General features: G+C 34.8%; 1 protein-coding gene across 5 annotated transcripts; it reads left to right on the plus strand.

The window, feature by feature from the left end:
* The first annotated feature begins 42 nt into the window (after positions 1-42).
* On the plus strand, positions 43-8,243 carry LOC110613470 (sulfite exporter TauE/SafE family protein 3). 5 transcript variants are annotated; one of them, XM_021754624.2, is made up of 12 exons: positions 754-940; positions 5,374-5,533; positions 5,796-5,996; positions 6,070-6,134; positions 6,221-6,248; positions 6,322-6,410; positions 6,482-6,568; positions 6,664-6,714; positions 6,826-7,047; positions 7,132-7,225; positions 7,316-7,456; positions 7,541-8,243. In XM_021754624.2, the coding sequence occupies exons 1-12, from the start codon at positions 890-892 to the stop codon at positions 7,624-7,626; spliced, it is 1,275 nt and encodes a 424-aa protein (XP_021610316.1). In that variant the 5' UTR covers positions 754-889; the 3' UTR covers positions 7,627-8,243. The 5 variants fall into 5 exon arrangements, with proteins under 5 accessions (XP_021610314.1, XP_043811928.1, XP_021610316.1 ...); XM_043955994.1 differs by having other exon boundaries at positions 814-940; positions 5,316-5,533; XM_021754623.2 differs by lacking the exon at positions 754-940 and adding an exon at positions 971-5,111.
* The last annotated feature ends 5,566 nt before the right edge of the window (positions 8,244-13,809 follow it).

Below are 13,809 nucleotides of genomic sequence, written 5' to 3' on the forward strand. Positions count from 1 at the left end.
GCAGATAGAAAGGGAGACATTGAACGTGATACGCACGAATTCATAATCAAGCTAATCGAGAAATTAGATTAAGGATCCTAAAAATATAAATGTATACAAGTAATTTTTTTTCCCTTCACATTATTATTATTAATATTCCTTTTATTCTATAATTTACGTCACTTTATTTTTTTACACATTAGAAAACTTAAATAGAGTTATCATAGCGGGAAGAACCGAGTATTATTATTTTAATTTAACGATTAAAAAGAAAAAAGAAAAGAAAAATCCAGAAACAAAGTCGGCAAGTATCGATGTATGATTTATTCCTTGCCCGTTTAACCGCCATTTCCCATTTCAGCAACTCAGATGTTAGCAGAAGCAAATAAAAATTTATCCACAGCTCAAACGGTACTGCTCGAGGATTAGGGTTTTGCCATTTCTGTTTCGTTGATAATGGAGGCCTCAAAGGAGCAAGAATCCACTGGATTACTCCACAAGATCCTCCCTCCGCGCCTCGAAGACGCTGGCCTTGAGGACTGTGCTCTCCCTCCTGAGTCCATTAAAGAAGCTTTCCTCAAAGCCGCATCTGCCGTCAAAGCAGGCGCCACGTCGTTCTTCTCTGGCGATGAAGAAGACGATTGCGTTCAGGACCCTTGGCCAGAGGCTATAGACTTGTCTGATGAGGTCATCGGTGGATTGCCGGGCTCGGCCATGCCGGATACTTTGGTTGGAGTAGAGCCGGAGAAGGACGTGCCTGGACAATGCGTCACAGAGAAGGGTGATGGCCTTGTGTGGGAGGGCGGGGATAAGGTGGTGGTGGGTGGTGGTGATGTGGAGGAGAAAGAGAGAGAGAAGGGGTGTGTGGACGATGGGTTTAAGGGGTTGAAAATTGCAGACAAGGAGGAAAATGGCGGTGCCACTGGTGGTAATGGTGATGAGGAACAGGAGGAGAAAGAAGGTGAGAGGCCAATATTGACTGAAGGTTTTGCGTAAACATTTTTTTTTTATGGTGTGGACTTCTGCTCTTATTTCTAAAAAGATTATGTATTTCTTTTTAGAGTTTGTTTTTGTTATCTTGTTTGTATATGAGCTATGATCTAGTTTTCTTTAGACAATTATCGAGTTGTAACATTTTCTATTTACTCCAATGCTAAATGAAATTTCAGTTTTTGAACATGTTGCTTTGAAAATAATTGTCTCTAGATGTTCTATATTTGTCAAATGCTTCAGCTTTGTGATTAATTAGTAAGTCATATCTAATATTCTTGAATTTTTTGGAGTTACAATAAGTGGCTCTGCAAGTGCACGAGGCATTTTTCAGTATATGTATTATAATTTTACAACTGATTTGTCGTATGGTGTCATTTTATCTTATCCTGATATTGTTTAACTTGATATTGAGAAGTTGAAGATATCATCTGATAAGAGTATGTTGGCATTGTAACCTGGTTTTGCATAATTTGCTGCTGGTGAGAACTTCCTTTCTTTGGGTAAACTGTGCCACGGCCCTTTAAGTTGTATACGTGTATTCCACAGAAAATCATGATTTAAACTTTCTCGCCTACTGATGGTGTTTGCTACGTATTCTAAAACCACAATTTTACTGTTTGGAGATTTGAATGTTTCAAGTGGCAAGTAGATTATTGGTTATGCTAAGGAAAGAAGGGTTTTTTGGAAGCAATATGGGAAGTTACATTTGGAATTTGGATCGGGTATGTTGAGAAGTGCATATTATACTAGAAACACCTTGGGTCTTGGTCTTGGCCTTGGCCTTGCTGTTGTGGTGAAACTATGTCTTTACCACCGGGTAAGAAGCAGTAGTGATTGTAGTTTTTAATCACTGATTAAGTTTTCAATTGATTCATCTTGTCTCCCTTTTAGAGCTTTGGTGAACAAGATCAACTAGATAGTTTGAGTTGAGTGGAATATGGATTTGTTGGTGGAACTTTGGAGAGATTGTTGGTGGGAAGGTAATAATGATTGACAATAGGTACTCAGCATGACGTTTGAGGTGTTTGCCTTTTTATGTTCACAAGTGTGGAAGTATCTCTTCTTCACTATCAGCAGGTTCTGCTTTAGTTTACTTGAAAAATTTTAGTTGATATTGACTTTTTAATCTTTTGAGAAAAAATTGTATGGCATATGCGAGTCAAAAGCTCAACAATTCTGGATAGTGAATATTGATGCGGAACTGGTCTTAAACAGAGTTGATGGCAAAAAAAGGAATCCTGTGCAGTCAACCCCAACTAGTTTGGGATAAAAGCATAGTTATTATTTGTATCAGAGGAAAGGTATCACATCACAGGAGCAAAGTAATAACAGTTGCTGGAGACATGTCCTAAAAATTTTGTTGGCTGAGAAGACTAGTTGATTTACTTAATTTGCTTTTATTCAAGATACGAAATATAAGGCCCTTCTTGATGACAGGATATCAGTGTTTTAACATCGGATACAAATTGAAGTAGCTCTAGTGTTAGACAGCTGTAAGAGCCTGGTTCTTTATGCTAATGAATCCTATAAATTAATGGAAATGCTATTGACCAAGGGATTTCTGCAAAACTAGATTGGAGATCGTTTATGTGCTCTTGCGCTCATTATGTGGTATGGGCTGTAATTGGCTGTGGAGTTCCATTGATGTCTGAAATGGTTTCAAGTATGAGGACTGTGCCTACTTTTAAAGCTGAAGAAGATTGTGAAGGATATAATTTTGGTCCCTTCATAATCGACGTGCTTGATTCATTTAGGTGGACAGACTTTTCTTTTATGTTTTTTGGTTGGTTAATGATAAAGCAGGAGAAATCACCTAGGTAATGTGTAAGATAATTTTGCAGATTAGATTTTGTGTTTGCTGGATAAGCATCTTGTCAGGCTTGAGGTAAAATTTGGTAGACTATATGATAAATTAGTTGAATATCAATAGACATCTTGGGATTTAATATCAGTAACCAGCGAATGCTGCTGTCGTTTGAGATATACCATGCAATTGGTTCGTCTTATGGAATCAAACCTTCAGGAAGAAAGCTTTTTAATGATTAATTCAAATAGGGACATTGTGTGAAAAGTTGAATAAGCATACAGATATTGGTGTCTGTACTCTATCTATGCTTTTACTTGATGTCGCAATCTGACCATAAAACCTTGCTTGAGAAGCTTCTGCCTAAAGGTGGCTATAATTTTTCCACGAGACCTTGATTCATATCTGTCATTTTGTCCATTATGATTCAAATTGTCTGCTTGTGTTAGACCAGCCAGAATAGCATCCAAATCAAATACAAGTTGTCAATTGACCTAATGCTTTCTGAATTATTGCACGAAAATAACTTTTAAGTGCTGCAGAACTTAGTTCTACTAGCTATTAATTTGCCACTTTTCCTAGTTCAATGTGATTTTTGAATATTTGGAAAGTGATTATTCTTCCTAAAATATGTTGGTTTTACATTTCATGCTTGGAAATCGTCCTCTGTGTTTGTAGCCAGGAATCATAGGAATTGCGTGGGTTTTGTTTGGCTTCCTGAGTTAGTATAAGCAGGATTAACCATATGCCATAATCGTGATATAGTTGTATTTAATTCGAGTATCTAGATTCTATTTTAGCATTGTAAAGAAGTCCTACCTTGATTCAAGCCATTATTTTATGTTGAATAACCTGCATCTTAAAGTTTGAGGTCTCTTTGAATGGTTTTTGAGTCTATTTGGAACTATTCCCTGTTGGAGTATGGCTAATTACATTGTTCTTAATCATTAAACTTTTCTCATACGCATTATAAGGAATTAGACTTAATGAATGTAGATTACCAAATTCAATCAGCCAACCTTGCGGGTCTGGTGCAATGACTCCAATCTGAACTAGATTTGTAACTTCAAATTTGAATCAAATTCAAAATTTATTAAATACCAATTCTATTTAACCTAATACCATCCTATGGAATCTTAGTTGTAGACTATTCATGAGTATGAAAATACGGTGGGAAAAGGCGTTTATACTTTGGAGAAATTAGCTTGAGTGCAAAACTAAAATTTTTTAGATTCTTTTTCTGGAACATGTTACCAAAGTTATATGTATATTTTTTTTGGATATATGACGATAGTCAGCTGAACAATTTTTTAGCATGATTTGCGTATGCTATGTATCACAAGTCAGTAGCTATTCTGAAATTTGGATAAGTTACCAAAACTGTATAGAAATGTGAAGGGTGGCTGAAACTGCCACTTGTATGGTTGTAGGATGCATTTGCAAGTCCAAATTTCACATCACATCTGGAACAATAGATTTCAATTTTATGCATTTGGTGTGTGCAATGGATCTCTGATCTTGCTAGTTCCATTACATCAGGAACTTTGCATGAAATGCTATTGCTTTTCTCCTTTTCTTGATGACCTTATAGTTATCTTATTATTATTATTATTATTATTATACGAAGGGGAAAAAAACAGTGCAAGAAGTGATAAAATGATGCTCTAAAGCTTCAAGGAAAATATTCCTATGCAATGTCCCTTTCCACTCACTTTCATTTTATTCAATTTTATCGCATTCGGACACATGTTAGAAGAAAGAGTAGTTAGAAAAGGGAGAAATTAGAGAGAGAGAGAGAGAGAGAGAGAGAGAGAGAGAGAGCTTGTTGATCTGGAGTTCATACCGTAGCCTAGGATGTGATCACAAAAAAATAAATAATAAAGTCTGTGATCTTGGTGGAGTTGAGTTATTCCCTGGTAGCCACTTATGTTTCAACTTAGTGAGTTGATGTGGTAGCCATTTATGTTTCAGCTTAGTGAATTGGTGAGAGTAGCTTCTGCTTTTAATCTACTTGCAAATTGTGTAAGAACCAATCATTAATGCTTGGGTTGTAGTTTTGGTGTGAAAGTTGTCCAATTTGATGCTATTAGACAGAGACAGGGGGAAGCTAACAGATCTCATGGCTGGGATCAGGTCAAAAAGATGGTGTTTGATATTGCTGGGAGCAACTTTGAGTAGTTTTCTTGTTGTAGCTTCAATATGTGTTCTAGCAGAGCCAAGATCGAAACAAAAAGGTTCAAGTTATAAGACCGAAGAGGTTGAATCCCGCCCAGTAATGCGAGCTTTGAATTTCTTTTACCAAAAAGGTCGAGTGGGTTATAAACATGTTTGGCCGGTAAAATCATCTTTCAGTTACTTTCCATTTTTGGATAAGTTTGTCTGTTTTTTTTATCGAGTACTCTAATGTATTAATTTACTGTTTAGAACATGATTGTTTTAAGGTTTAGACAGCATATTCTGGACCTACCATCAGCAGGGCCCTGGAAATAGTTTCCTTTTGATTAATTTCTTTGCTGATCTGCTGTTACATCTCATTCAGGTGTCTGCACATTTTAGTTTCTAATTTCGGGAATTGAACTTGATGATTGGCCCAGCAGGAAATGAGATTTGGCTGGAAAATTATGCTTGGTAGCATAATTGGATTCTTTGGTGCAGCATGTGGCAGTGTGGGGGGTGTTGGTGGTGGTGGTATTTTTGTTCCTATGCTTACTCTGATCATTGGGTTCGATGCCAAATCGTCAACAGCACTATCAAAATGTAAAGAAAGAATTTCCCCTTTTAGTGCATATTCTAACTTTCACAATCCAATCTACATTTACTGAGCACTGAGAACTCTGTTCGAAAGCAAAAATCAAGAGTTGCAAACATTCTCTAGTTTGATTTCAAATTTCATCATGTTTTCAGCTTAATTATCCTAGAGCATCTCTGAGTTGATTCAAAATCACAACTGTATTCGACTTGTGACGTTGCCATTATGTTAAAGTTCCTCAAGCTGTTAATCAGTCTGTTTGCTTGTCAGGTATGATCACAGGTGCAGCAGCTGCAACAGTTTACTACAATTTAAAGTTAAGGCATCCTACACTTGAGCTGCCTATCATCGACTATGACCTGGCACTTCTATTTCAACCAATGTTGGTTCTGGGAATTAGCTTGGGAGTTGCTCTCAACGTGATTTTTGCTGACTGGACAATCACAATTTTGCTAATTATTCTCTTCATAGGTATGATGATGTTAGAATTTTCACCCTGTTAATCTTCTTGGCTACATAGTTTATCATCCTGGGTAACCTGCAGTCACATCATCCAAGGCATGCTTCAGGGGTATCGAGACATGGAAAAAAGAAACCAAATTGAAAAAGGTCCCTTGAAACTTTCCAAGCTCAAGTTATTTGTATTCTAATTTATTTCATTTCTTCGTCACTCACTTGTCGTTGTGAACTTTCAGGAGGCTAGTAGACACTTGGAATCTGTTGGTGGGTTTTATGCTGCGCTTATATTGAAATTATTTTCCCTTCCTTTGCTTAGTCTAATTTGTTCATTAACCAGAAAACACAACTGAAGAGGTGGAGGACAAAACTCCTCCTGGAGGCCCCATCAGTGCTGTTCAAGCAGAAGCCAGTCAGTCAAAAGAGAAGGTGAGAATATTTAGAATCCACCTTTAATTGATTAATGGTTTTCTTATGACCAACTTCTCTAAATGTCTCAGGTCTCTATTGTCAAGAATGTTCGCTGGAAGGAACTCGGACTTCTTGTTGCTGTGTGGCTGATAATCCTTGGTTTGCAGATTGGCAAGGTTTCATCAACTTGGTGTTATTTTCATTCTATTGACTGTTTGAACTTGTGTTTTCATGAGCTAGACTGATGGGAAATTATAACTGTTTGATGCAGAATTACTTGACAACCTGTTCAGCAACATATTGGGTGTTAAATATATTGCAGGTATATTCAGTATGATAGTTAAAGAATGAACAACTTGCATCATTCCTAATTTCCTTTGAAATCTTAGCGTCATTCTGTCAAAACAGTTCTTATGCATTGGCATTCTCTCAGATCCCTGTAGCTGTTGGGGTAACTGCATATGAGGCAGTTGGCCTGTACAAAGGGCAAAGAAAGATTGCATCCATGGGAGATGTGAGCACAAACTGGCAAGTTCGCCAACTTGTTCTCTATTGTGTCATTGGTGTGTTTGCTGGAATCGTTGGTGGGATGCTTGGACTTGGTGGAGGATTCATTTTAGGTCCTCTGTTTCTGGAGATGGGAGTCCCCCCTCAGGTGAATTGTCCTCTCCTGTATCAACACTCAAATATGAAACTTGGAACTCATGCCTATGCTGATATTTTAAGCACTTTGATGTAGGTGTCAAGTGCCACAGCCACATTTGCTATGACGTTCTCTGCTTCCATGTCTGTCATAGAGTATTACCTTCTAAAGCGTTTCCCAGTTCCTTATGGTAACTTACATAACCCAATCATAATCCAAATTATCATGGAATTTGTTTTCTTCTCATAAACTCGATTAATAATTTTCTATTTTTCAACAGCTCTCTACTTCTTTGCTGTGGCTGTCATTGCTGCCTTTGTCGGGCAACATGTTGTAAGAAAGTTGATTAGTATATTAGGGAGAGCATCCCTAATAATCTTCATTTTGGCCTTCACGATCTTCGTGAGTGCTCTATTACTAGGTATGCATCAATAACTGAATGTTGTGGATTCTTATAAAACCATCATGTTTCTCATTACTGGAGTCTTCTGTTCTCTACAAACAGGCGGCGTTGGCATAGCGCACATGATCAAGAAGATAGAAAAGAAGGAGTACATGGGATTTGAAAACATTTGTTCATATGGAGATTAGTATCTATAACTAGTTGCTTCATCCAGAAAGGCACGACATATCCTTCTCTTCCTTGGCTTTAATATCTTCTATTTGTAGTATCAGCTGTTACGTTCCCAATAGGATTAGTTATTGGCGATGCTCCTAGTATCTATAAATTTAACTTCTTCATATTATATCATATCATATCAGCTAAAACCAGAAGCTCAGTTGACATAGCTAAGCTTCATTCCGATCTTCGTTAGTTCGCCTTGTTCAGTGCAACTGCTCCCATTTGAGAATACTACCTTAAAGCTGCAAACCACCATCAAATCAGTTGGAAACGCTGTCTTCTGAGGCACTAGTTGACTGGTTTGTGTCCCTACCTTGGCCAACCTATATTATGGGTGGAAAGTGGAAGCAAAGATGTTAATTTCTGATTGTTGTTTTAAGACATGCTCATGTTATTTCCAGATACGTTGATTACGTTTTATTATTGATAAGAAGGATTCACGTTTGTGTTTCTTGCTGAAACTTATTCTTATAAAGCATGTTCATATGTCCTCCTCATTTCTGGAGTTCTCTACCCATATCCTTCTTACAATTTTGATATATTACAGCGTGTTTGCTATAGTATTCGTATACATCTAAGAAATTGCAGTCCTGGATCGAGCAAAGTGAAATTTCTTAAATTTTCAATCGGATTTCCATGGATTAAGTTCTTTGAAATTTAATTTGATAAGTTCAGCAAAATGGACTACAAGAGATTTATTAATATCGCTATGATTAAGCTTATCTGCTTGCATGCAGCAAGTGTATGAAATTTTCTTAGGGGACGGCACAAGGACAGCAAGTCTCTTCAGTTTTTGCTCTCAAAGAAATAGAATGAAGTGCAATAAATAAATAAAATCTAGGATTTGGTATTAGTGTGTATGGATAATGTAGAATTTCAAGAATAGTCAAGTAGTACAATACAATGATGAAAAACAATTTACCCTTCTTTTTTTATTTCCTTTTATAACAATGAATTTCATGGCCGTTCATCTTTTGTCATAGAAGCATGTGCCCTTTAAACAGATTTTCTAGTGGTGGTCTATTCTCACAAGAATACTGTGCTCAATTTTGTCAGGTGATGAGTCTAGAAACTTGAATGGTTTGCTTATTGAGAATCATGCCTATTTGTGTCTTTTCAGATATCTTTCACCCTATTATTAGTCAAAAAGATACAAATTTACTGTGCAATTTACCTTCGCTAATAAAATAATAATAAATGATTTATAAATTTATACGCATAAATTTACATATTAATTCATCACAAATTTGAAATGAGACAATTCACCCATTTGATATATGATTTATTTTAAAAGAGAGGAATACAAATGAATTTTGTATAAAATAACTTATGATTTTATTTTTTTTGAAAAAAAAAAGAAAATTCTATAAGTTAAAAAAAAATATTTTCTTTCATTTCAATAAAAAAATTTGAATTAAATGACATTCTTGTCAAGAGATTGCTGCTTTTATTTAATTTCATTGGATAATTTTTTGTAAAAATGAATTGAACTTTTGTTCAAATTATTTAATATTGAATCATCTTAAAATACAAACATAATTGGATTCCATATAATTCATATTTAATATAATTTAATTATTAAAATTCACTTTGATTTAAGTTTCTAAATTTCTCTTTAAAAATTGAAAATTTTTTTATTTTAAAAAAACATTGTACCTAATATTTTTGTAGCAATTAATAAACATATAAACCAATAAATAATATATTTAATAAATATAAAATAAATTCATATGTGCATAATATAGAAATTTATATAATCGAATAAATAACATTATTCTCAAGAATACAGTAAGTTTTCAGATATTATAAACTTAAAAATAAAGAATGTCTTATATAATTGTTTCAACATGTTAATAATAAATAAATGAGAGCTACTTTGTGTTCTTCTTTTCTTTTTTTATTCTTTCATCAATGTAGTTTGATTAAATACAAGAATACAGTATTATAAACTGAATTAGTAGGTCATGCGAATATTAAAATTTTTTATATTGTTATTATATAAAATAATATTTTTTAATAAATTCACTCCACTTATTATAAAAAATAATTTTTTTATTTAAATTTTAAAATTAAAATAATAATAAATACAAATTCATATTATCAAATTTAATTACAATAAAAAAAATTAAAGATTTTAATATCTATTATCTTATATCGGTAATACACAATAATAAATTTTATTTAAAAAATTATACTTTTTTAAAAATAAAGTTTAATAAATTCTAATCGCAGTGGATGATAGTGGCTATAAAGTTAATTTAATAATATTTTTATACAGTTAATTTTTTTATAATAATTTTAATTAATTATATATATTTATTCTATGTAATTATTCACATTATATATTAATTATAATTTTATAAAATTATTAAATAAATAAAATAAAAATTTGTTGTATAATCTTTTATTATAGAATTATTACTATATGATAAGTAATTTTTTTTACTTGTCCAAACATCATTTTATAAATATATTTGTAATACCCAGCTCGTTCAGGTATCGGAATTCCTACCGTCCGGTAGAATCTCGGATGTCGGATTCATTTTGAGGGGTATTGCAAGGGTAAACTGACGTTTTCTACAAGGTTTTCTAAAGGTTTTCTAACATGGTTTTAAGTGTTTTATGGTTTTGAAAGAAAAGGAAAGGAATTTTGAAGAGATAAGGTCAAGGAGGGAAAAACAGAGGTTCGGCCGCCGAAGGTATGTTCGGCCGCCGAAGGTGGTAGAGTTTGTGCCCCCGAAAGCTAGGTTCGGCCGCCGAAGTTGGCTGAGGTGCGGGTGCAAGTTTGGCTGCCGAAGATGGTTGACCAAGCCACCTATAAAAGCCCCTTAGGTCGGTTCAAGAGGTAAGTTTGCTTCCTCTTCCCACCCAAGGTGAGCTCATATCCTCCTTGAGATGATTTCATGGTTTTGGCAAGTTCTTGCATGGTTTTTAATGAGATTTATCCTTTTTTTGAAGAGTTGTGAGCTTTGAGCAAGGTTTTGGAGTTTGAAGCTCTTGAAGCTTGGTTTCTCCATGTTTTGAAGCTAGGATCACACCATCCTTTGTTCTTGACGAGGTAAGTGTTGATCCTTATGTTTTATAGTGTTTTAAGCAAGTTTTATGGAGGGATAAAGGGTAGGTTTGCATGGTTTGCATGAGTTGTGCATGAAGGGGTTTATGTCTCCTTTATGCCTTTGTTTGCTATATGTGGTTATGTGATGTTGTGTGGTAGAGTTTAAGGTTGTTTGAAGCTCCTATAGGTGTGGTTAAGGGTTTGTGCATGGTTTTAAGAGGTTATATGCATGTTAAGAGGGTTAGGAAGTGTAGGGAGGCTGTTGGTGCATGGATCTGGGTTCTGGAGGAACTCAGGTTCGGCCGCCGAAAGGAGTTTCGGCCGCCGAACCCTTGAGGAGGTGGGATAGGCCGCCTAAACTCGCCCCCGAAGGTTTGGACTTTTGGCTCTGGAGTGGAGTTTCGGCCGCCGAACCTGCCGCCGAACATGCCTGACTTTCGTCTTTGGAGAGGACTTTCGGCCGCCGAAAGTGCCGCCGAAGGTGCCCTGTTTTGCCTTCCTTTGCATGTTTTTCCATACTTGTCTATGGTGTTTTAGAGAGTTTTTGGGGAGTTGTTTAGGAGATGTTTTAGAGTTATGTTAGCATTGTTTGGCACCTCATGTGAGTCCACCTGTGTAGGCTCGAATCTGAGGCGAGGTGTTTAGCTCCCGTGTGAGAGTTGGCCCAGAGGTAGCCACAGCTTGGCTTCAGGTGAGTAGAACTAACTATGCATGTTTTAAAGCTAATGGTTAAGATAGTTACAGTATGAGCATGAGACACGCATCATGGATGCCATATGATACTAGGTTGTACTGCATTAGAGATCACGAATATGCTGCATTGCATTGTTATTGTTGATGGGATGGACCAAGGCGATCTTAGTAGCCCGCTACCTGTTATGTCTAGATAAGACCTTTGAGAGCTCCGCAGTTAGGAGCCGGGCTCTAGTACATGTAGTGACCTGGGAGTCCGTAGGGACCGGGCACCGACAGAGGGAGTTCTGGGATCATGTCTAATCCGAGATGTGAGATGTTTGTGTTGTGACACATTCCATGAAAGCATGTAATGAATGAACTGTTTTATGGTTTCTACTCACTGGGCTCTTGTAGCTCACCCCATTCCCTTAACCCCAGTTTTGCAGGGCCAGAGTTCAGCAGAGTGAGCTATGGGAGAGCAGAATTGAAGCATGGGTTGCCATGTTTGGCTGTAATAGCATAGCTAGGTTGTGATAGAGTGGCATGTATATGTATGAAAGAAACTTAAGGTATATGTTGATGCAAGATATGTAAAGATTAAAGGATGTTATGTTATGTATGTTTGTATAGTATAGTTGTGGACATGATGTATGGACATGATGTGTATACAGGTTATGCATGGAAAGAGCTTGTGGTAAAGAGATAGAGTATAATGAGATAATGTCTAGAGTTGTGCTTTGCCCAGTGTGTGCTGAATCCCTAGTGTATGCATGTGTTCTGTTTTCCGTTTCTTGATGAGAAATGTGTCAAGTTAGGCTTAACATATGATGTGTTTCTAAAACTCCAGTGATCAGGGAAGAAAGGGTATAAAACCCCTTGACCCATCTGAGAGGGAAGAAAGGGTATAAAATCCCTTGACCCATAAAGGAAAGTAAGGCTAGCCTGTTATATGTTGACCCTAAGAGAGTGAGTTCTATGTTTTCAGTTTAGTAGTAGATCACTGGTGTAGGCCTTGACGACTGTGATTTTAAGGTTAAGCCTGGTAGTTTTACAGAAAAGGTTTTCAAAACTAGTGTTTAGTTGGCTCATGTATGGGATTGAGCAGGTACCCAGAGTTCAGTAGCAGGCTTGCTACGGGTCTAGACGGCCTTAAGCCGATCTGAATCCTAGCGCCGAGCAGTTTGAAGCCGTTATAGAGGGATATCGGTTTCCGAGCTGTTACAATATTTTTTACATTTTATTTATTATTAAAATAAAAAATATAATAAAATTTTTTAATAATAAAAATATAATCAAAATTTTTATTATAATATTAATAATATAATATATTAAAAATAATAGAATATCAAAAGTTCATATAATAATAATAATAATAAATATAATAACAATTATATTTATTATATTATAAAGGGGTAAAAAAATTAAAAGTGATACATTAATAGTGGTTTAAAAAATAATAAATTATATTCACTACAATAAATATAATAAAAACTATGTTTATTATATTAAAAATAATAAAAAATCAAAAATTTATATATTAATAGCGATTAAAAAATAATAATTATATTTATTATATATATATTAATTATTATTTTATAAAAATAAATAATAAAATATAAATACATTTACACTATATATTATAAATATTTAAAATTAATTATGTCATTTGTCGATCTCTTATTAAAAAAATGTATTATAAATTTAAATATATCATTTTTTATATTTTATGGTTAGAAAGATAAATATGTATTAATTTTTTTATTAATTATTTTAAAAATATAGTTAGTTTTTAATTTTAAATTTTTTAATTATAAATTAATATATTATATGAAAAAGTTATAGAAAATTATTATGGATATATTAATTAATAATATTATTAAATATGAAAATATAATTTAAAAATAAAATATAGGTTAGATGTGTTAAGTAACTCCTCCGCTTTATATATATATAGATTATTGAAATTAATTTTATTTTTTTTAAACCCAACACATAAAATATATTTTATAAAATTCGATTTTCCTAGAATTGAAGGTAGCATGGCTGAAAACTTGTATGTTTTTGCTTCCATGGGTGTAGTAGCACATTACCTTCTGAGTTTCCCAGTAACTTGTTTAAATTCTAATGACGTTATAAAGATAGATATTATTGATTTTAACTTTGTAACTCTCTACTTCTTTGCTGCGACCACCGTAGCCGGCTTGGACAGACAAGTGGAGGTGATCAATACGTTAACAGGAGACAACATCTATGATCATCTTCATTTTTGTCCTCCACAATCCTGGCCATTGCAGTGTCACAAGCTCTGAAATCAACACATCACTGCTGCTTCACAGGCTACCACCTTCAATAATTAGACTGCTTGCTGGAGTTGCCACCCATTTCAAGGCTTTTGTTGCTTTGTGAAGGATAATGAACTCAG

The sequence above is a fragment of the Manihot esculenta genome, chromosome 4 (assembly GCF_001659605.2).
Source record: "Manihot esculenta cultivar AM560-2 chromosome 4, M.esculenta_v8, whole genome shotgun sequence".
NCBI classification, from domain to species: domain Eukaryota; kingdom Viridiplantae; phylum Streptophyta; class Magnoliopsida; order Malpighiales; family Euphorbiaceae; genus Manihot; species Manihot esculenta.